This window comes from Balearica regulorum, chromosome 29 (genome assembly GCF_011004875.1).
Source record: "Balearica regulorum gibbericeps isolate bBalReg1 chromosome 29, bBalReg1.pri, whole genome shotgun sequence".
NCBI lineage: Eukaryota > Metazoa > Chordata > Aves > Gruiformes > Gruidae > Balearica > Balearica regulorum.
The window spans coordinates 939,318-958,768 of record NC_046212.1 but is presented as its reverse complement, the minus strand read 5'-3'; the positions used below and the strand labels follow the sequence as shown (position 1 = coordinate 958,768).

The 19,451-nt window shown below is 72.4% G+C and overlaps 4 protein-coding genes across 7 annotated transcripts; 2 read left to right on the top strand and 2 right to left on the bottom strand.

Moving 5' to 3' along the window:
- The first annotated feature begins 251 nt into the window (after positions 1 to 251).
- PMEL (premelanosome protein) lies at positions 252 to 4,585 on the top strand. 2 transcript variants are annotated; one of them, XM_075737607.1, is made up of 13 exons: positions 253 to 395; positions 1,307 to 1,435; positions 1,516 to 1,662; positions 1,753 to 1,893; positions 1,983 to 2,144; positions 2,236 to 2,640; positions 2,742 to 2,870; positions 3,099 to 3,130; positions 3,323 to 3,542; positions 3,614 to 3,707; positions 3,817 to 4,019; positions 4,096 to 4,183; positions 4,320 to 4,585. In XM_075737607.1, exons 1-13 carry the CDS (start codon positions 332 to 334, stop codon positions 4,477 to 4,479), a joined length of 1,974 nt encoding a protein of 657 aa, XP_075593722.1. In that variant the 5' UTR covers positions 253 to 331; the 3' UTR covers positions 4,480 to 4,585. The 2 variants fall into 2 exon arrangements, with proteins under 2 accessions (XP_075593721.1, XP_075593722.1); XM_075737606.1 differs by having other exon boundaries at positions 252 to 395; positions 3,099 to 3,542.
- A 113-nt stretch (positions 4,586 to 4,698) lies between these two features.
- Positions 4,699 to 19,124, bottom strand: DGKA (diacylglycerol kinase alpha). The gene is made up of 24 exons (XM_075737586.1): positions 19,056 to 19,124; positions 11,996 to 12,126; positions 11,440 to 11,516; positions 11,212 to 11,344; positions 11,059 to 11,139; positions 10,917 to 10,966; positions 10,779 to 10,853; positions 10,575 to 10,694; positions 10,381 to 10,498; positions 9,109 to 9,197; positions 7,540 to 7,659; positions 7,374 to 7,472; positions 7,175 to 7,264; positions 7,002 to 7,075; positions 6,821 to 6,895; positions 6,640 to 6,725; positions 6,457 to 6,546; positions 6,210 to 6,370; positions 6,054 to 6,118; positions 5,872 to 5,962; positions 5,604 to 5,793; positions 5,395 to 5,515; positions 5,258 to 5,318; positions 4,699 to 5,117 (listed from the first exon to the last, which is right to left on the bottom strand). The coding sequence occupies exons 2-24, from the start codon at positions 12,063 to 12,065 to the stop codon at positions 5,019 to 5,021; spliced, it is 2,235 nt and encodes a 744-aa protein (XP_075593701.1). The 5' UTR covers positions 12,066 to 12,126; positions 19,056 to 19,124; the 3' UTR covers positions 4,699 to 5,018.
- PYM1 (PYM1 exon junction complex associated factor) lies at positions 14,254 to 16,559 on the top strand. Its single transcript, XM_075737597.1, has 3 exons — positions 14,254 to 14,405; positions 14,937 to 15,030; positions 15,670 to 16,559. The coding sequence occupies exons 1-3, from the start codon at positions 14,375 to 14,377 to the stop codon at positions 16,181 to 16,183; spliced, it is 639 nt and encodes a 212-aa protein (XP_075593712.1). The 5' UTR covers positions 14,254 to 14,374; the 3' UTR covers positions 16,184 to 16,559.
- On the bottom strand, positions 17,051 to 19,129 carry LOC142598607 (transmembrane protein 198-like). Of its 3 annotated transcripts, XM_075737595.1 has the most exons (5): positions 19,056 to 19,129; positions 18,511 to 18,651; positions 17,830 to 18,405; positions 17,334 to 17,482; positions 17,051 to 17,264 (listed from the first exon to the last, which is right to left on the bottom strand). In XM_075737595.1, the coding sequence occupies exons 2-5, from the start codon at positions 18,629 to 18,631 to the stop codon at positions 17,145 to 17,147; spliced, it is 966 nt and encodes a 321-aa protein (XP_075593710.1). In that variant the 5' UTR covers positions 18,632 to 18,651; positions 19,056 to 19,129; the 3' UTR covers positions 17,051 to 17,144. The 3 variants fall into 3 exon arrangements, with proteins under 3 accessions (XP_075593710.1, XP_075593708.1, XP_075593709.1); XM_075737593.1 differs by lacking the exon at positions 19,056 to 19,129 and having other exon boundaries at positions 18,511 to 18,849; XM_075737594.1 differs by lacking the exons at positions 17,334 to 17,482; positions 19,056 to 19,129 and having other exon boundaries at positions 18,511 to 18,862.
- Positions 19,130 to 19,451: the final 322 nt, after the last annotated feature.

The following is a 19,451-nucleotide window of genomic DNA, read 5'->3' as shown; positions in this document are numbered from 1 at the left end:
CTGAGAGTGGGGGGGGGACACGCAGCACCCCCATACCCCTCCCCGAGCTGGGGGCTCTCTGCATCCCCCAAAAAGGACCCCACGAGTCCCCCACCCACCCGTGGCAGAGCCAGAGCGTGTGACCGGGTGCCGACCGGGGGGCCCTCACACTCGTGCGCACACGTGTTCCCACGCAATTCGACTCGGGGGGGGGGGGGGGGGAAGGCGGGTCCCCCCCTTTTGGGGTGGGACTATGCAAACCAGAGCCCCTTCATATCCCCCCATCCCCGGCCCCTTCGCCCCTCTGCCCCGGCGGTGCCCGAACGCGGTGGGAGGCGAAGACGGTGGGACCATGCGGGTGCACGGGGCGATTGCGGTGTTGGGGACCCTCCTGGTCTTGGCTACGGCTCAACGTCGTAAGTGGGGTTTGGGGTGAGGGGGGTGTCGCCGGGTGGGTGCTAGACACGAGGGGTCCGGGCAGCACCCAGAGCCCGGTATGAGAGCAGTTGGGATGGTCTTGGCTGGTGAGGGGGCTCGCCGGATCCGGGGGGGCAGCAGAGCTGCCCCCCCGGATCCGGCGAGCCCCCTCACCGGCCGGGACCATCTCCATCACCCTGAGGATTACGGGGTCCATCTGTGGGAACAGACCCCCTCCCAAAGCCAAATCACGCAGGGAGCAGGATTAGACCCCGCTAATCCCATGGGTGGGGGCTGCTTGGAGGCTACGGGGGGCTCGTTGTGGGGTCCCCATCCCTCTGAGGGATATGGGGGGAAACTAGAGCCCTCCAGGAGTGGGGTGGGATGTGGGGGTCCCCATCCCTCTGTGTGGGTGCTGTAACTGGGGGGGGGGGGGGGGAACGACACCCCCCCCCCCATACTACCTGCAAATGGGGGGGACCCCCATCCATTGGGAAATGGAGGACCCCCATCCATCCGAGACGCAGAGGGGACCTGGAGGACCCCTGCGAGTGGGGGGACACGGAGGGGACCCGACGGCCCCCTGCGAGTGGGGGGCTGCGAGGGAGGCGCTCACCCCGTCCTGCCCGCGGCTGCCGGCGCCGGCTCAGCTGAGAGTCACATGAAAAGGCTTTGGGCAGCGCTGGGCGCCATGTGATGGGTTTTGCCCCGCACGCGTGGCTTGGCCCAAGCCCGTCACGTGGCCTCCGGGGTCCCCGAGGGTCCCTGCGGTCTGGGGGGGGCCCGGCTGGATGCCCCGTGGGGGTGGCAGCCCATCGCTGGGGGCTTCCCCGGTGGGTCGGGGTGGTTTGCGGCCGCCCCACGTGGGCGCTCCGGGTGCCGCGCGCGCCCTCTCGTCCTTCTCCCGCAGGAGCCGGTGGCCGGAGCCGTGGCTGGAGCCAGCCCTGGAGCGGGCGGCCGGCGCCTTTTCGGAGCTGGGACTCGGGGCTGTACCGGCCATGGCAGGAGGGGACGGCGCGGCAGCGGGACTGCTGGCGAGGTGAGTGCCGGGACGGGCACCGGGGATCGTCGCGCCGTCCCTCGGAGCCGTCCCTGAGCCGCCGTCCCTGTGCCTGCCAGGCGGCGACGTCACCTTCGACATCAGCAACGATGCTCCCACCATGGCGGGCGCCGAGGCCACCTTCTCCATCGCCCTCCGCTTCCCCAGCACGCAGGCGGTGCTGCCCGACGGCCGCGTCGTCTGGAGCCAGAACTGCACCGTCAACGGTCAGCGCCCGCCCGAACACCCCCCCCCGCCCTGCCCCACACCCGCCCGGCCCCCCGCCCCGCACCCTGCTCACCCTCCGCTCCCCGCAGGCACCCGCGTCTCCCAGGGTGAGCCCGTCTTCCCGGAGCAGCTGGCCGAGGGCGCGGATGGCGTCTTCCCTGACGGGCAGCCGTTTCCCCCCAGCGCCAGGGGCAAGCGCGGAAAATTCGTCTACGTCTGGTGGACGTGGGGTGAGACCGGCACCGACCCTCGCCGCGGACCCGGGGGCGTCCCCGAGGCGGCTCCTGACCCCCCCCCACCCCACGTCTCCATCCCGCAGGGCGCTACTGGCAGGTGGTGGACGGTGCCGCGTCCCGGCTGACGGTGAGCACGGCGGGGGTGCCCCTGGGCTCCTACACCATGGAGGTGGTCGTCTACCACTACCGCGGCCGCCAGAAGTTCATCCCCATCGGTCGTGCCAGCACCCAGTTCAGCATCACCGGTGGGTGCCGGGGCTGGGGGGGGCTGGCGGAGGGAGCCCGGGGGCGGGGGGGGCAGACGAGCTGACTGTGCCCCGTGCCCCCCACCCCCAGACCAGGTGCCCTTCGCGGTGGACGTGACGCAGGTGCAGGACGCAGCGGAGGGTGACGGGCGCTTCGTGCGTAACCGCGCCGTGGCTTTCACCGTGCGGCTGCATGACCCCAGCCACTACCTGCGCGACGCCGACATCTCCTACTCCTGGGACTTTGGGGACCAGAGCGGGACCCTCATCTCCCGCAGCACCACCGTCACCCACACTTACCTGGAAGCCGGGTCCTTCGCCGCCCGCCTGGTGCTGCAAGCCGCCATCCCCCTCAGCCCCTGCGGCACCTCCGCGGCCCCCGTTGTGGACCCCACCACCGGGGCCCCGCCGTCAGCAGGACCCACGGCCACGCAGCCCGCTGGCACCACGCCGAGCACCGCCGGGGCACGGAGCACCGCCGGCGCGTCCAGCACCGGTAAGGGAGCGTGGAGCGGTTCCCCCCTGGGTGCCGGGTGCCTGGGGGTCCCAGGGTGCCCCCTCCCCGGGGTGGCCCCTCCATCCTCGCTTTGCCCGCAGCACCCGCAGCCTCCGGCTCGCCAGTGGAGCCCACGGGGGGATCAGCGGCTGCGCCCTCGGACCCTGCCGTCACCGAGCCCGTCCTCCTGGCAGTCAGCACCGCGGCAAACGGTGACAGCAGAGCCGCAGGTACCGATCCCATCGCCGTCTCTGCCACGGTGTCCGTGGACCCCCTGGTCCCCACCTCGGTGACCCCGGCCGGGGACGCACTGGGCACCTCGGCCGCCGCGGAGGGAACGGTGGCTGCAGGTGGGCGCTTCCCCCGGGACAGGGGGTGATGGGCCACGTGCTGGGGGTCCCCAAGGGCTCGGTCCCCCCTCGCCCTTCCCCAGCCTCTTCCCTGCCTCCTGCTTGCAGATGCGGCAACAGCTGGAGCCACAGCTGGAGCCACAGCTGGAGCCCTGATTGAAGCCACAGCCGGAGCAACAGTGGGAGCCACAGCTGTATCCCCTGCTGCTGCCACAGCTGGAGCCACAGCTGGAGCCCTGATTGAAGCCACAGCTGGAGCCACAGACAGAGCAACAGTGGGAGCCACAGCTGTATCCCTTGCTGCTGCCACAGCTGGAGCCACAGCTGGAGCCCTGGTTGAAGCCACAGCTGGAGCCACAGCCGGAGCAACAGTGGGAACCACATCTGTACCCCTTGTTGCTGCCACAGCTGGAGCCACAGCTGGAGCCACAGCCACCCCTGACGGCACCGCCGAGCCGCTGGTGCTGGTGAAGCGCCAGGCGCCGGCCGCCGAGTCCACCGGCTGCATCCTGTATCGCTACGGCACCTTCTCCACCCAGCTCGACATCGTCCGTGAGTGCCGGGCGGGGGGCCGGGGGGGGCCGGGGGGTCCGAGCCCGCTCTGACACCACGTCCCGTTGCAGAGGGGATCGAGAGCGTGGCCATCGTGCAGGTGGTGCCGGTGGCGGCGGAGGGCGGCGAGAACAGCGTGGAGCTGACGGTGACGTGCGAGGGGAGGTGAGGGCGGCCGGGGCACCGGCGCCGGCCAGGGGACCGGGATGGGGACGGGGACCGCGCCCTGGGGCCGGGGGTGGGGGTCCCGCGGTGGCCTGACCCCTGCCCGCAGCCTGCCCGAGGAGGTGTGCACCGTGGTGGCGGACGCCGAGTGCCAGACGGCGCAGACGCAGACGTGCTCGGCCGTGGCACCGGCTCCCGGCTGCCAGCTCGTCCTGCGGCAGGACTTCAACGGCTCCGGCCTCTACTGCCTCAACGTCTCCCTGGCCAACGGCAACAGCCTGGCCGTGGCCAGCACCCGCGTCGCCGTCACAGGTGGGAGCGGGGCCGGAGAGGGGCAACGGGGCGGGTGGGGGAGTCCCGGGGGGTGCTGAGCTGCCTCTGCCCGCAGGCGCTGCCCCGGCTGCCGGCAGGACCACGCTCTTCATGGGGCTGGTGCTCATCGCCGCCGCCCTGGGCACCGCTGCCTACACCTACAGGTCAGGCTGGGTGGGGGGGGGGGCACCGTGGGGACGGGGGACACACCGTGGCGCGAGGGGTCCACCACGACCTGGGGGTCACCGCTGCGGCCCCCCCGCCCGGCTCTAACCCTCCTTCCGTGTCTCTGCCCCACAGGCGTGTGAAGTACAGCCCGGTGCTGGCCGCGGCCCCCCCGGCTCCCCGGCCCCGGGGCTGGCTGCCCCCCGGCTCTGCCCTCCGCCTCCTGCTGCGCCAGGCCTTCGGGGGGGCCCCCAGTGGAGAGACCAGCCCCCTGCTCCGTGCCAACACCGTCTAGGGCACCCCCCCACCCCGCGCCCCCCCTCCCTGGCCCGAGCCCCCAGGAGCTGGGGGGACGCGGGGGGGACACACACGCCGACACTGACATTAAAGGCTCAGCTCAGCCGGTGCCTCCGCCTGGTTGTGTCTCTTGGGGGGGTTTGGGGGTCCGGGGCACCTGCGTTCTGCTGGGGGGGGGGGAGCCGAGCCCGCCGCCCCCGCAGTCGGCACAGCCAGCGCCTGTCTCACCACCAGCTTTATTCCTGCAAGAGGCACTTGAAATTGGGGGGGGGGGGGGGTAATAAATAGGGCGGGGGAACCCAGTGGGGTGGGGGGATCCGGCCACCGCGGCACACGCAGGCACACGGGGGGGGTGTCTCGCGCAGCCCCCCACCACCCTGGCGCAGCACCCGTGGGCTCCGAGCACCCCTGGGTGCGGGGCGGGGGGGCACAGCTGCCACCCGCCCCTGCCAGGGACACATGGGGGTGGGGGCGTTGGTCCGCGTCGCCCTGCCCGGGCGCAGCTCGGGGGGGCTCTCCCCCCCTCTCCCGGGACCCTCAGGCCTCGGACGGCCCCTTCTTGAGGCCGAAGAAGCTGGAGGAGCGCTGCGGCGAGGCCATGAGCATCGGCGCCTGGTTCTTGTGGGTGATCTTGATCTGCAAGAGAGAGGCTGGGGCTGGGGGAGGGACGGAACAAGAGGGGGGGGGGCAACACCCTGGGGGGTCCCCGAGGTGCTCGGCGAGGGCAGGGGGCCGCCGGCACCCCAGGGCTTGCGGGGCTGGGGGGGTCCGCGTACCGTGCAGGGCGGCTGCATCCAGGGCTCCCCGTCGATCTGCATGGGCAGCGGCTTCAGCGTCCTGCAAACCCCCCCCCCAGGCTCAATCGCTGCCACAGCCAGGGCCCCCCCAGCCCCCCCAAGCCCCCCCCGCTCACCGCAGGGTGATCTCGGAGCAGGTCGCCAGCCGCTTGCCCGCGCTCTTCAGCCCGGTGTAGATCTGCCCCATCTCCAGCACCCCCTCCAGCCCCACCACCTCCAGCCGCCGGTCGCTCAGGTCTGGGGGGCACAGAGATTGGGGGGGTGTCAGGGCGGTGCTGGGGGGGGGGCGGGGAAGGAAGGAGGAGGTGGGGGAGTCCCCACGCACCCTGCACGCAGGTCTTGAGGGTCTCGGCGTCGGTGATGGCCGGGGGCTGCCCGGCGCCCGGCGCCCTCCTCGCCTCCCCCAGCGCCCGCTTGGTCTCGCCCCAGAGGTTGGAGCCTCCGTGCATGCTGGGGATGTTCAGCACCGCCAGCCCCGCCAGGGCCCCGCTCAGGTCCAGGGGGGTCCCGCAGCACTGGGGGGGGATGGGGGGGGGCACGTCAGGGTGGGGCAGGGGGGCCCCGGTCCCGCCCCGGGATGGGGGACCCCTCACCTCCACGCTCAGACACTCCTTGAGCTTCTTGCAGGTGGCGGAGATGGTCTCGGAGGTGGCGAACTCGAGGTACCACAGCTTGTTCTTCATCCTGGGGGGGGGACACACACGGTGGGGGGGGGCCGGAGGATGCGCGGGGGGGGGATGCGGACACTGCGGGGGTGGTCCCGTCCCCCACCCACCTGCTGTTGAACTTCTCCGGGTACTTCTCCCGCATGACGTGGAAGCGATGGGCGATGGAGGCGTCCTGGGGGCGGGGGGGGGCAGAGGTGGGGTGAGGTCCTGGGGAGGGGGGGGGGATGCACGCCCCCGCCCCGCTGCCCCCTCGCCCCACGCACCACCCCGATGGAGAAGTAGTTGTTGATGATCTCGTAGGGCACCGGGTCCCCCGCGGCCACCGGGTCCTCGGGCAGCACCTGGAGCTGCCACCGGTCCATCTGCACCAGGCTGCCACCCTCCATCTCCCGCAGGATCTTCACCAGGTCCTCCCCGGCGTACCCTGCGAGGGGGCCGGGGGCCGTGGGCCAGGGTGGGGGGCCGTGGGGTGCGTGTGCCCCCCCCCCCCCCAGGTCCTGCCCCACTCACCTCCCCCCCAGCGCAGGCAGCGGGCCAGGTCGTTGCCGGTCCCCAGGGGCAGCACGGCCACGGGGGGCCGGTGGGGCAGGTTGGCTTTATCTGCAAGGAGAGGGGGATCAGGGGGGGGCGGGGGGGGGATCGGGGGGGGCCGGGGGGGGTCCAGCACCCGCCAGAGCGGTGGGTAGCACCTACCGATGGCGTCCAGGATCCAGCCCACGGTGCCGTCCCCGCCGCACACCAGGATGCGAAAATCTGGCACATCCCGGAAGAAATTGAGCCTGGGAGGGAGAAGGGGGGGAGGAGGGGTCAGGGCAGGATCGGGACCCCCCCTCCCCGGACACCCCCTTGTCCCCCCCCCCCCGGCCCCGCTCACCCTGGGCTGGGTCCTCCCTTCTGCAGGTTATAAACCTGCCGGGGGTTGAGCAGGTACTGGAACTTCCGCAGCACCCTGGGGGGAGAGGGAAGCTGGGGGGGGCTGGGGGGGCCGGGCAGCCGCCCCCTCCCCGCCGAGCCACCGGAACGAGCCCCCCCGGTACCCCCGGGCCCCCCCTTACCTCTCCCCCTGCTTCCCTCCGCTCTTGGGGTTGACGAAGACGAGGAGCGGGTGGGTGTTGGGCACGGGGCTGACCTGGGGGGGGGTGAGGGTTGTGCCCGGGCCCCCGGGGATCGGGGGGACACACACACACACACACACAAGGGGGGGGACACATGGGGGGTCACGGCTCACCCGCAGCGCCTGGCCCTCGGGGGTGGTGAAGACTTGCGGGGTCTCCTCCACCGGCGTCCCGCTGCCGTCCCTCTGGCTGTCCTGCCTCTCCTGCCGGCACCCGCGGCTCAGGGGGGGGCCGAGGGGAGGGAGGGGGGGGCAGCGTCCCCGCAGGGGGGCCCGGCAGCACCCAGGGGAGCCCCCCCAGGGCCCCACTCACCAGCAGGACGGGGTAGATGGCGGCGGGGGGCAGGATGTGGTCCCGCAGGACCCCGCAGTCGCAGGCGGGGGGCACGAGGGGCAGGCACTCCTCGTGGATCTGGGGGCAGAGCGGGGTGAGGGGGCGTGGGGGGGCGAGGGGGACCCCCCCGCGGGGACGCACCCACCTTCAGGTGGCACCAGACGCAGTGCAGCCCCGTCAGGCTCTGGAAGCTCTTGATCTTCTTCTGGCACTTGCCGCACTTGCCGGCCTCGCAGCCGCCCTTCACCCAGACGTGGGCCTGGACCTGCGCACGGCGTCCCCCGCGTCACCCCCCCGCGTCACCCCCCCGCCACCCCCGCAATGGGGACCCCTCGTGTGGGGTGTGGGGGGCGGTGGCTGGACAAATGCACGGACGGACGGAGAACTGGGCAGGGGAGCAGGTGGACGGACAGACGGACGCAGGGACAGACGGACGGGCAGAAGGTGGCTGGGTGGACAGAAGGATGGGTGGACGGACGGACAGGCGGCCAGTGGGGGCAGTCGGATGGACGGACAGACGGACGGGTGGACAGATGGGCGGACGGATGGGCAGCCGGTGGGGACAGGCAGTCGGACAGACGGACAGGTGGACAGATGGATGGACGGACAGTCGGACAGACAGTCGGATGGATGGACAGTCGGATGGATGGACAGTCGGATGGGTGGACGGACAGGCGGCTGGTGGGGACAGATGGACGGGTGGACAGGTGGATGGATGGACAGACAGATGGGTGGAGCGATGGACAGACGGACAGACGGATGGGTGGACAGATGGATGGATGGATGGACAGGTGGCCGGTGGGGACAGGCGGCCGGGTGGACAGATGGGTGGGTGGAGCGATGGACAGGCGGACAGCTGGACAGTTGGACAGCCGGACAGTTGGACAGCTGGGCAGACAGACAGACAGGCAGACAGCTGGACAGACAGACAGCCGGGCAGGCGGGCAGACAGACAGCCGGGCGGGCAGACAGACAGCCGGGCAGACAGACAGACAGCCGGGCAGTTGGACGGACAGCCGGACAGGTGGGCAGACAGACAGACAGTCGGACAGCCGGATGGACAGCTGGGCAGACAGGCGGACAGGCGGACAGGCGGGCAGACAGACAGACAGCTGGACAGACAGACAGGCAGGCGGGCAGACAGACAGCCGGACAGACAGACAGACAGACAGACAGGCGGACAGGCGGGCGGACAGGCAGACAGCCGGACAGACAGGCGGACAGGCGGGCAGCCAGCCGGACGGACAGCCGGACGGGCAGGCAGACAGGCAGACAGACAGGCAGACAGACAGACAGTCGGACAGACAGACAGACAGCCGGACAGACAGCCAGACGGACAGGCGGGCAGGCGGGCAGACAGACAGACAGGTGGGCAGACAGCCGGGCAGACAGGCGGACAGACAGCCGGACAGACAGACAGACAGGCGGACAGTCGGACAGACAGACAGACAGCCGGACGGACAGACAGACAGACAGCCGGACGGACGGGCAGGCGGGCAGGCAGACAGACAGACAGACAGCCGGATGGACAGCCGGACGGGCAGGCGGGCAGACAGCCGGACAGACAGACAGACAGCCAGCCGGACAGCCGGACGGACAGGCGGACGGGCAGGCGGACGGACAGACAGACAGCCGGACGGACAGACAGCCGGACGGACAGACAGGCGGACAGGCGGACAGGCGGCCGGCCGGCCGGGCAGGGGGCGGCACTCACGCCGGTCTCCCTGCGGGCCTTGGCGTAGGTGCTGATGCAGCTGGGGGGGGCGCGGCGGGCGCAGCGCTCGTGCACCGTGAACTTGCAGACTGGGGTGGGCGGGGCCAGGCGGGGTGGGCGGGGTCAGACCAGGCCCCGCCCAGGGCCCCTCCGACTCCGCGCCCCCCCCCCCGACCAATCACACCATCGCCGCCTCCAGCCGGTCGGCCAATGGCGGCCCACCCTGCGCGGCTAACTGGGCGCGAGGTGGGTGGGGCATATGCGCGCGCCACGCCCCACGCGGGCGGGACAGGGCGGGGCCCCCGCACAGCTGGAGGGGGCGGCGCCTCCTACAACAGCTGGATCCGGAGCGTCCCGGCCCCGGTCCCGCCACCGCACCCACGTCCCGGTCCCCGTCCCCATCCCGGCCTGACCATCGTCCTGGTCCCACCGCAGCCCCGCCCCGTCCCCGTCCCCATCCCATCCCCACCCCATCCCCATCCCCATCCCATCCCCATCCCATCCCTGCCCCGCCCCATCCCCATCCCATCCCATCCCATCCCCATTCCTGCCCTGCCCCGTCCCCATCCCCACCCCCATCCCCACCCCATCCCATCCCCGTCCCATCCCATCCCTGTCCCCATCCCATCCCCATCCCATCCCATCCCCATCCCATCCCCATCCCATCCCCTGTCCCATCCCATCCCATCCCCATCCCCATCCCCATCCCCACCCCTGTCCCATCCCATCCCATCCCCATCCCCATCCCCATCCCCGTCCCATCCCCGTCCCACCCCCATCCCATCCCCACCCCTGCCCCATCCCATCCCCATCCCCACCCCTGTCCCATCCCATCCCCATCCCATCCCTGCCCCTGTCCCATCCCATCCCCATCCCATCCCCATCCCCACCCCTGTCCCATCCCCATCCCAGCCCCACCCCTGCCCTGTCCCATCCCATCCCCATCCCATCCCTGTCCCCATCCCACCCCATCCCATGCCCATGCCCCTCCCCATCCCTGTCCCCATCCCGTCCCCATCCCATCCCCATCCTGTCCCTGTCCCATCCCGTCCCCATCCCGTCCCCATCCCGTCCCCATCCCGTCCCTGTCCCATCCCTGTCCCCATCCTGTCCCCATTCCATCCCCATCCCCGTCCCCATCCCATGCCCGTCCTGTCCCTGTCCCTGTCCCATCCCCATCCCATCCCCATCCCATCCCCATCCCTGTCCCCATCCCGTCCCCATCCCATCCCTGTCCCATCCCATCCCCATCCCGTCCCCATCCCCGCTCACAGGTGCAGCACAGCCCCTGCTTGCGCAGCCCCACCAGCAGCGTCTCGCACACGTTGCAGTACACGGGGCGGTTGAAGTGCTTCAGGCGCCACATGTGCTGCCCGTCGTCCTTCATGTGCTGGGGGGGACACGGGGGACGTGGGATCAGGGAAGCCCCAGTCGGGGGGCGGGGGGGGGGGCACTCCCACACTCACCACCTCCAGGCCCAGCAGCACCAGTAGCGGGATATTGGTGACCCCCCCGCGGAGCCACTCGGCCAGCGACACCGTCCCGCTGCCGTCGTAGTCGATCTCCCGCATCATCTCCTGCAGGATCTGGGGGGACTCAGGGCTCAGGAGGGGGGGCAGAGCTGGGGGGGGGCCAGCCCCCCACCATCCGGCTCCCCCGGCTCCGCTCACCGGCTTCAGCTCGGTGACATCCCAGTCCAGGTACTGGGCCACCCGCATCATCTGGGTGATGATCCGATCCACCTCCTGGGGCGAGAGTGTCAGCACGGGGGGGGGCCCTGGCCGCAGCCCCCCCTCCCCGGTGCTCACCGAGCTGTCCAGGAGGCCGTTCCCGTCCTTGTCGTACAGCTTGAAGGTGACTGCGGAGGGGACAGCGGGGTGAGGGGACCCCGGCAGGTCCCTGGGGATCCCCGAGCGCCCCCCCCCCGCCCTCGCAGACCCCCCCACTCACACTCCAGCTTGTCCTCAGGGCGTCCCCCCTCCAGCAGCGAGAAGTAGCAGGAGACGTCATTAATGCAGACGAGGTCACTGCCTGTGGGGAGAGACCCCAGTGAGACCCCCAGGGTGCCTCAGCCCCCCCCAAGCCCCCCCGGCCCCCTCTTACCCGCCCGGCTGCCCGGCGGCGCCGCGGCCCCACTCTGGAAGGAGGCGAAGAGATGGCGGCAGAGCGGCTCCGGGACGTCGTCCGCCTCCAGGTAACTCCTCAGGAACAGCGTGAACCCCTCAAAGTCGACGCACTGGGGGGGCAGAGGCAGGATGGGGGGGGGGTCAGGGTGCAGCTTCCCCCGTCGGGTCCATCCCCAGGGACACACGGGGGGTGCCGGGGTCTCACCTCTCCCTGCCGGTGCTGTGACAGAGCCCCGTCACCGTAGAAATCCTGCAGCACGTCCTGCACCTTCCTGCTGCTGTCTGGGGACAGAGGCGCCGGCGAGGCCGCTCCGGTGTGTGCACACGCGCGTGCCCCGACATGCGTGCACACGGGCAAGCTTGTGCCGGCACACAGGTGAGGCTGCCGTGTCAGGCACACGCACGCACATGAAGCTGCTGCAGAGCGCGCGCCTGCACGCAAAGCCAGCCCAGGGCATGCACGCGTGTGCAAGGCCACCCCCGTGCGTGCAAAGTTACCGCCATGCACGCACACACGTGCAAAGCCCCCCCCCATGTGCACACGGGTGTGTGAAGCCGCCCCCATGCACGCACACGCGTGCAGAGCCACCGACACGCACGCACGCAGGCGTGTGAAGCCACCCCCACGCACGCACACGCATGCAAAGCCCCCCCCCCCACCCGCGCAGGTGTGCGAAGCCATTCCCACGCGTGCACACGCGTGTGCGGACGCAGACGGGGACGACGGGGTCCTCGTCTGTGTTCCCCTCCCCAAAACTCACAGTCCAGGTACTTTTGCAGCTGGGCAAACTCCTGGGGGCTAAGGGTGGCCCAATCCCGGCTCTCCTCCATGGCTGCCTGCTGCCAGACGCTGCCTGCAGGCAGGGGCTGCCAGACGGGGATACCCACGGCTCTACGGCGGGCGAAGGGGAAAAGGGGGGGGGTGCGTTGGGGGCGTACGCCCCCAACGCACCCCCCCCCTTTTCCCCTACGCCCGCCACAGGCAGGCGTGCACGGTTCCGCACCCGCTGCCTGCACGGATCCGGGTGCATCCGGCAGCTGCCTGCGCCCCCGCAACCCACCGTCACGCGTGTACGGGCCGGGGTGGGGGGGGGGGTGGGGGAAGGAGGGCGGGAAATGAGCTTTGAACCCCAGATGGGGAGCGGCACCCAGACAGGGAGGGGCACCCATGGGTGGCGGGGGCACCTCAGGGTGATGTCGTGACACGGGAGACACACACACACACCCCCCACACCCCCCCGCTTCACAGGTTTGGGTGATGCCCCCCCCCCCCTCCTCGCACCCCAGATGTGAGACAGATGTGGGGTGACAGCGGCTGGGGGTTGTCTCCATCCCCCTGCGCACCCCGTGGCACCCATGGGTGGGACCCCAGGCGCTGCCTTTGCTTGCTGAAGGGCCGGGGGGGGGGGGCTCCCACGGGGCTGAGTCACACCGGGACCCGCCCAGCCCCACGCTCGGGGGGGGGACGGGACGGGACGGGACGGGACACCGGGATCCCCCCCCCCCGCTCCCCGCCCCTGTGCTCCCCCCGGAACCCGCCGGGGGACCCCGCGGGAGCGGCACCGGCCGCCCCGTCCCTGTGCTCGGGCATCCCCGGTGCCTCTTCCTTCCCCTTCCCGTGCCCCCCTGCACGGCCCGGTACAGCCCGGTACGGCCCGGTACAGCCCGGTATGGTCCGGTACAGCCCGGTACAGCCCGTCCCGCCGGAGCCCCCCCCCCCCCCCAGCCCATCCCGCCGTCCCGGTGCCGCTGCCCGGCACGTACCTGGCGGGTCCCGCGGCGGCTGGTCCCGGCCCGGCCCCGTGACATCACGGCCCGGCGGGGCGGGGGCGGCACCGGCCGCACGTGCCGCCGGAGAGGCGGGGGGGGGGGGGGGCCCGACGGCGGCGGGAGCGGGGGGGGGGGCGGGATGAACCCCGGCCGCTGCCTGTTGCTGCCCTGCCCGCAGCCCTGCCTGCGGCTGCACGGCCCTGCCTGCTCGGGGGTCCCCGTGCACGCTCGCCCCCTCTTGCACACTCACCCCCCCCCCTTGCACACTCGCCCGCTGGAGGAGCCGCCGCCCCTGAGCCCGGGGTGGGGGTTAAGGGGGGGACCCGGGGCAGGGCCGGGCCGGGGGGACCCCCCGAGGGGGCCGGGAAGGGCCCGGGGCGGGGGGGCAGAGCGGGACGGGGTGCGGGGCCCCCCCCGAGCCCCCCCCCCGCCTGGAAATCCCCCGTGGCGGCTGCGTGGGCGGGAGACGGTTACCGCCTCGTTACCTAACGAAACACCCCCCCCCCGTGGGGTGCCACATCCGGCCCGGGGGGGCCGAGGCGTGGGGGGGCCGAGGCGTGGGGGGGCCGAGGCGTGGGGCCCCCTCCCCACCGGGGGCTGCCCGGCCCCTCCTGGGTGCCGAGCGTGGGGAGGGGCTGGGGCCCCCCCGGGCCCCCCCGCCACGGCAGCGCCGGGGCCCGGTTGTGAGAGTGCGGGGGGGGTGGGGGGCACGGACCCCCCGGGAGCGCGGGGGGACACCCCGCATGTCGGGGGGGGACACGGGACACACACGACGCCCGAGGCCCCGGCGGGGGGAAGGGGGGGACCCGCTGCTTTCGGGGGGTCCCCGTGGGCCGCGCTCCCCCCGCCCCGGCGCCGCTTCCTCCTCCCCCGCGGTATCTCGGGGTGCGATCGGGGACGGCGGTGGCGGTTTGGGGGTTCCCGTCCCGCAGGCGCTCCCGGGTGAACCGCGGGACACACACACACACACACACACACGCGTCCCCGCTGCCCCCCCCCCCCCGGCCCAGCCCCCCCCTGGGCGGCCGCAGCCCCTGACACCCCCCGGGCCGGGGGGGGGGGGCCGCGTCCTGCGGGAGGGGGTTTGGGGCCGCTGCGGTCGCCATGGCGATGGGCCCGGGGGGGGGGGGGATATGGGGGGGTTCGGCCTGTCCGTGCCCCCCAGCCCCGACGGTCACCATGGCAACCGGGCCCCTCCGGGAAGCGGCTCCCCCGGGGCATGCCGGGAGTGCTCCACACCGGGCGCTGCCCCTTTAAAAACAAAATGGCCGCCCACTCCGCCTCGCTCCGTACACACGCCCGGCTGCCGCCGCCGTGGCCGCCACTTCCGGGGCGGGGCCTGGAGGCCGGAAGTGTGTCGCGCTCGCAAGATGGCGACTCCCTATGTGACTGACGAGACCGGTGAGTGCGGCCCGGCCCGGCGCCGTGGGGCGGGCGGCTCCCGTGGGGCTGGGCCAAGCCTCCGTGGGGCTCGTGTGTCCCCCGGATCCATAGGGCGGGACCCAAGCCCGGTCCCTGTGGGGCGGGCGCCCTGCGGGGCCGGCTCTCTCCCCGGTCTCTGTGGGGCTGCGGGTCCCTGTGGGGCCTCTCCCCAGCCCCATCTCTGTGGGGCGGGTCCCGTCCCCTGCCCCCGCGGGGTCCCGTCCCCTCTTCCCCTTGCTCCTGAGCCGCGGCCCTGTCTCTGCGGGGCTGGGCGCCGCCTCCCCGGTCTCTCTGGGGCCCCGTGTCCCCCCCCGTGCCGGTAGCTCTGGGGCAGGCCCTGCCTTCCCTGTCTCTATGGGGCTGGACCCACCGCGTCCCCTCGTCCCGGTGTTTGTGGTGTCCTGCTGTCCGTGCCCCAGTCCCGGGACGGGGTGGGGGGGTGTCCCGGGGCCCCCGTGGGGTGTGTGGGGTGTCCCGGGGCCGCCAGCCGACGGCGCCTTGGCCTCGCAGGGAAGTACATCGCCTCCACGCAGCGCCCCGACGGTACCTGGCGGAAGCAGCGGCGGGTGAAGGAGGGCTACGTGCCCCAGGAAGAGGTGCCGGTGTAAGTGTGGCGGGCGGCCGGAGGGGGAGGAACGGGGCATCCCCTGAGCGGGGGGCTGGGGGAGCTCCCGGCTCCCCCTCCTGGGGCTGTGAGAGGGGAGCAGAGCCGCCGGAGCGTCCCGTCCCCAGGCACCCTGGAGCTCGGCCCCGCGACTCCCAGGGCTGCGTGTGCCGGGTTACGTCTTGAGGTCTCAGTCTCTTTCCAGGTGCCCGAGCAATTCCGACCCCCTCACCCTCCCCCCATAAGCCGTATCCTGCCGGTACGTATCGACTCCTGCCCCGGCCCTCCTCTGGGTGGCTGTGCGTGGCCGGGCCGTCCCGCGGACGCGAGAGGACCCCGAGCGGAGGCATCTCCCGGGGCGTGGAGCTCGGCAGTGGGGACCCACTGCTGCTGCGTGGTGGAGGGGGCCGAGCCCGCAGGTTCCCCCCGCCCCTCCATTCCTGGAGGAGAGCCGGCTGCGGGGGCTGCTCCACGACGGAGGTTTTGCTGGAGGCACTGAGCGTTCCTGGGGTTTGGCGCCGGGGGCTTTGGCACCGCGCCGGGGGCTTTGGCACCGTCCTGGGGTCTGCAGAACCGTCCTGGGGCCCTGCGGAGGGATGGTGGGGGAGAAGTGCCTTCACGGGCTCTCGTTCTGTGCAGGTACGAGAATAAATATGTGAAGTTTTTCAAAAGCAAACCCGAGCTGCCCCCGGGGCTGAGCCTGGAGGCCACCACGCAGCCCAGCAAGCAGCCCGGCAAGGCGGAGAGCGGCGAGACGGGACTGTCCAAGGCGGCGAAAAGGAATTTGAAACGCAAGGAGAAGAGGAAGCAGCAGCAGGAGAAGGGGGAGCGGGAGACAGACGAACTGATCCAGGCGCTGGAGAAGACCTCTCTGGCGGGGAGCGGCAGTGGGGACAAGGGCCCGCCGGGGGACAGTCGGGCGGCCGCGCCGCAGCCGGCCTGCGGCACCAGGGCCCCCGCCGAGGGGGAAGCCCCCGCCTCGGAGAAGAGCAAGAAGATCAAGAACCTGAAGAAGAAGCTGCGGCAGGTGGAGGAGCTGCAGCAGCGGCTCGATTCAGGGGAGATAAAGCAGCCGACGAAAGAGCAGCTGGAGAAGCTGGGCCGGAGGAAAGCCTTGGAGGAGGAACTGCGGGACCTGGAGCTGGACTTGTAAGGGGCGGGCGGGGGGATTTGGGGGGCGCGGGGACTCCGGGGGGGGTGGGGCATGGGCAGCGTCCCCAGCGCACACGCTGCCCGGACGGAGCGCCCAGCACCGGGGATTTGGGTCGGGTGGGTGCTGTCGGTGTTGTTTCTTTTTCAGAACAGTTGTTCCCAGCTATCGGTGTTAGAAACCCGGCGACTCTTGAATACCTCTCCTTTTTTTTCTCTTTTTTTTTTAAATTTTATCTGGGGCGGGGCCGTGCTGCGTCCAGGGTGGGGCAGTGCCCCCCCCCGCCCGATCTTCCCTGGCCCCTCGTGTTCTGTGTTGCGGCCTCTCTCTCCCTTTATTTTTAAAAATCACGCAATAATAAAATTGCAGTAGTGACCCGACGCCAGGAGCTCGGGTCTGCTTTGCCCGGGGGGGGAGTTTGGGGCTGTAGGGGCTGGGGGGGGTGCCGGCTGACCCACCGGCTGGGCCGGGGTGGTGGGTGTTGGCACCGGCGGAGCTGCCGGAGGGGACGCCCCAGGGCATCGCAGTGGCCCCGAGATTGGGGTGTCAGGGGGTCCCCACTACCTGCTGTCCCTCACCCCTCTGGCTGCAGGTGACGAGGTCTGGCGGTACCGGGGGGCTCACGCCAGACCCCCATCACGCTCTTTAACGCGGCAGCCCCGGTACGAGCCCAGCAGGGGGTGGGGGGGACCCTTCCCCGGGGTCACCGTCGTCATTTGGGGGCTCAGGGTGGGGTTGGGGGGCCTGGGGAGAGCCCACAGCAGGGTGAGACGCCCCCCCTGTGGGGTTAAGGCTTTTGGGACCCTCTAGAGTGGCAAGGGGGCTGGGCTGGGCCCACGGGGTGTGCGCAGGGTTTGGGTAGGTCCTACAAAAATAAAAGTGGGGCTTTATTTTTGCCTTAATCAGGTACGGGTGGGGGGGGGGTGGTCAGCACCCCCAAGGCACATCGGTGGGGTGCAGGTGCTCAGGGGCGGCGGCGGGGCGGGGAGGGCGCAGCGGAGCTGCAGTCGGCGGCGGGGGGGGCATCGGGGCCGGGCGAGGTCCCGCTCTCCTGCTGCCGGTCCCGCAGGCTCCGGATGTAGCTCTGGGGGGGACACGGGGGTCAGCGCGGCCCCGCGGCCGCTGTCACGGCCCCGCCGGGGCACGGACTCACCGGGGCCAGCACGTCGCCCGCGTAGCGCTTGACGGGAGGGGGCTTGCGGCGGTAGGTGCCCTCGGGGGGGGCCAGGCTCTGCCGGCGCTTGGCCTCCTTCTGCCGGATGCGCAGCAGCTGCAGCCGCTTCTGCCGCCGGCTGAGGATGACTGCGGGGAGCGGGGGCTGAGCCCTGCCCCGTGGCCACGGTGCCGCCTCCGTCCCCATCGCCATCCCTGTCCCCAACGGCCGTTCCTGCCACCATCCCCATCGCCACCATCGCCATCCCGTTGCTGTCCCGTTCCTGTCTCCTTCCTCACCCTCACCATCCTCGTTCCCCCTTGCAGTCCCCCCCTCCCCACCGCTCCCATCGTCACCCTCGTCCCCGTCTCTTTCCCGGTCCCATCCTCACCACCGTCCCCATCGCCGCCCCGGTCCCATCCTCACCCCCGCCATCCCGTGTCCTTTGCGCTCACCCACGCGCTGGGAAGGGGGTGCCCCCACTGTCCCCGCTCACCGTCGGTGTGGGAGAAGCCGTTGGCCGTCAGCTTCCACTGGAGCAGGACGGCGAGGAGGCTGAGCGCCGGCCAGGCACCCAGCACCGCCCAGCCGTGCCAGCACAGCGGCCCCGCCGGCGCCAGCCGCAGCCGGTGGTAGACGTAGAGCACCAACGCCAGCGCCTCCACGAAATAGTCAACGCAAACGACGACGACGGCGGCGCCGAAGACGGCGGTGGAGAGGACGGTCAGCGCCTTCGGCCACTGCAGCGCCAGGAGGGCGCAGAGCAGCGCCAGCCCCAGCAAACTGCCCGCCGGCACCCAGGGGCTCGGCGGCGGCAGTACCGGTGCCGCCGCCACCAGCGCGGCGGTGGCCAGCAGCAGCCCCAGCAGCAGCCCGGTGGTGAAGAGCCCGACGCTGCGCAGCAGCATGGTGACCAGCCCGCAGAGCAGCCCGATGCCCAGGGCGATGCCCACGCTGGCCTCCAGGCTCAGCTGCGTCTCTAGCACCCGCTCCTTGTAGCACAGGAGGAAGATGACGATGGAGCCGAAGAGCAGCCCCGAGAGGAACATGATGGCCTTGAAGCAGCGGTACCCTGGCACGGGCACGGGGGGTGTCACCGGGGGCTGCTCCCGGCGCTGCCCCCTGCAACACCCCTCTCCTCGTCCCCCAAGTGCCCCCCTCCCGCGCCGGCACTCACCGAAGCAGCCGCAGACGACGCCGAAGACGGCACCGATGGCGCAGAGGGCGGCGGGGACGGGCTCGTAGGGGGGCCGGGGCTCCAGGGTGCAGTGGGGTGCGGGGGGGGCACCAGGCTCCATCGCCCCGGGGGCTGCGGGGGCTGGGGGGGGTGTTGGGGTGCTGAGCCCCCCGCTGTGCCCCCCCCGGCACCCAGCACCCCTCGGGCTCTGTGGGTGGTGGGTGAGCATCCCCCTCCCCGCACCCACATCTGGCAGCAGCGCTGGGACGGGGGGGGGACACACACATCTGGAGGGAACTGGGCTGGGGGACTGGCGGCTACTGGGAGCACTGGGATGGGGCACTGGAAACTGGGGGCTGCCAGGGAGTGGGAGGGGGCACTGGGAGCTACTGGGGACAGAGGGCTGGGGGCACTGGGAGCGGGGGGAGGACGGGGCGGGGGGCGGCGCTGTCCGGGGCTGCGGGGGGGGGACACGGGGCTGGAGGGGGCTCCGGGCGGGGGGCGCCGGTCGGTCCCCGCCGCCCCCGCCCCGTCCCGGGACTCACCCGCTCGCTGCCGGTCCCGGGGGTCGCGGTGGGGCCCGGCCCGGCCACGGAGCCGAGACTCCGCCGGGAGCGGGGCCGGGGGCGGTGCGGGGCGGGACCGGGAGCGGGGCCGGGGCCGGCGTGGGGCGGGGAGGGGCCGCCGGGGGGTCCCGCGCGGGGCCGGGGCTGGGGCCGTGCCGTGGGGCAGGGCGGGGACCCGGCGTGGGGCGGGGGTTGCGGTCACGGGTGGGCTGCGGGACCGGGACCCGACGTGGGGCAGGGGCGAGGGCGGCACCCGGGACCGGGGCGGGGGGGGGGCTGCGGGGCAGGAGCCGTCCCGCGGGGCCGGGAGGGGTCCCGCGTGGGGCCGGGCCCCGCATGGGGCAGGGGTGCGCTGCGGGACACGAACCCGCGTGG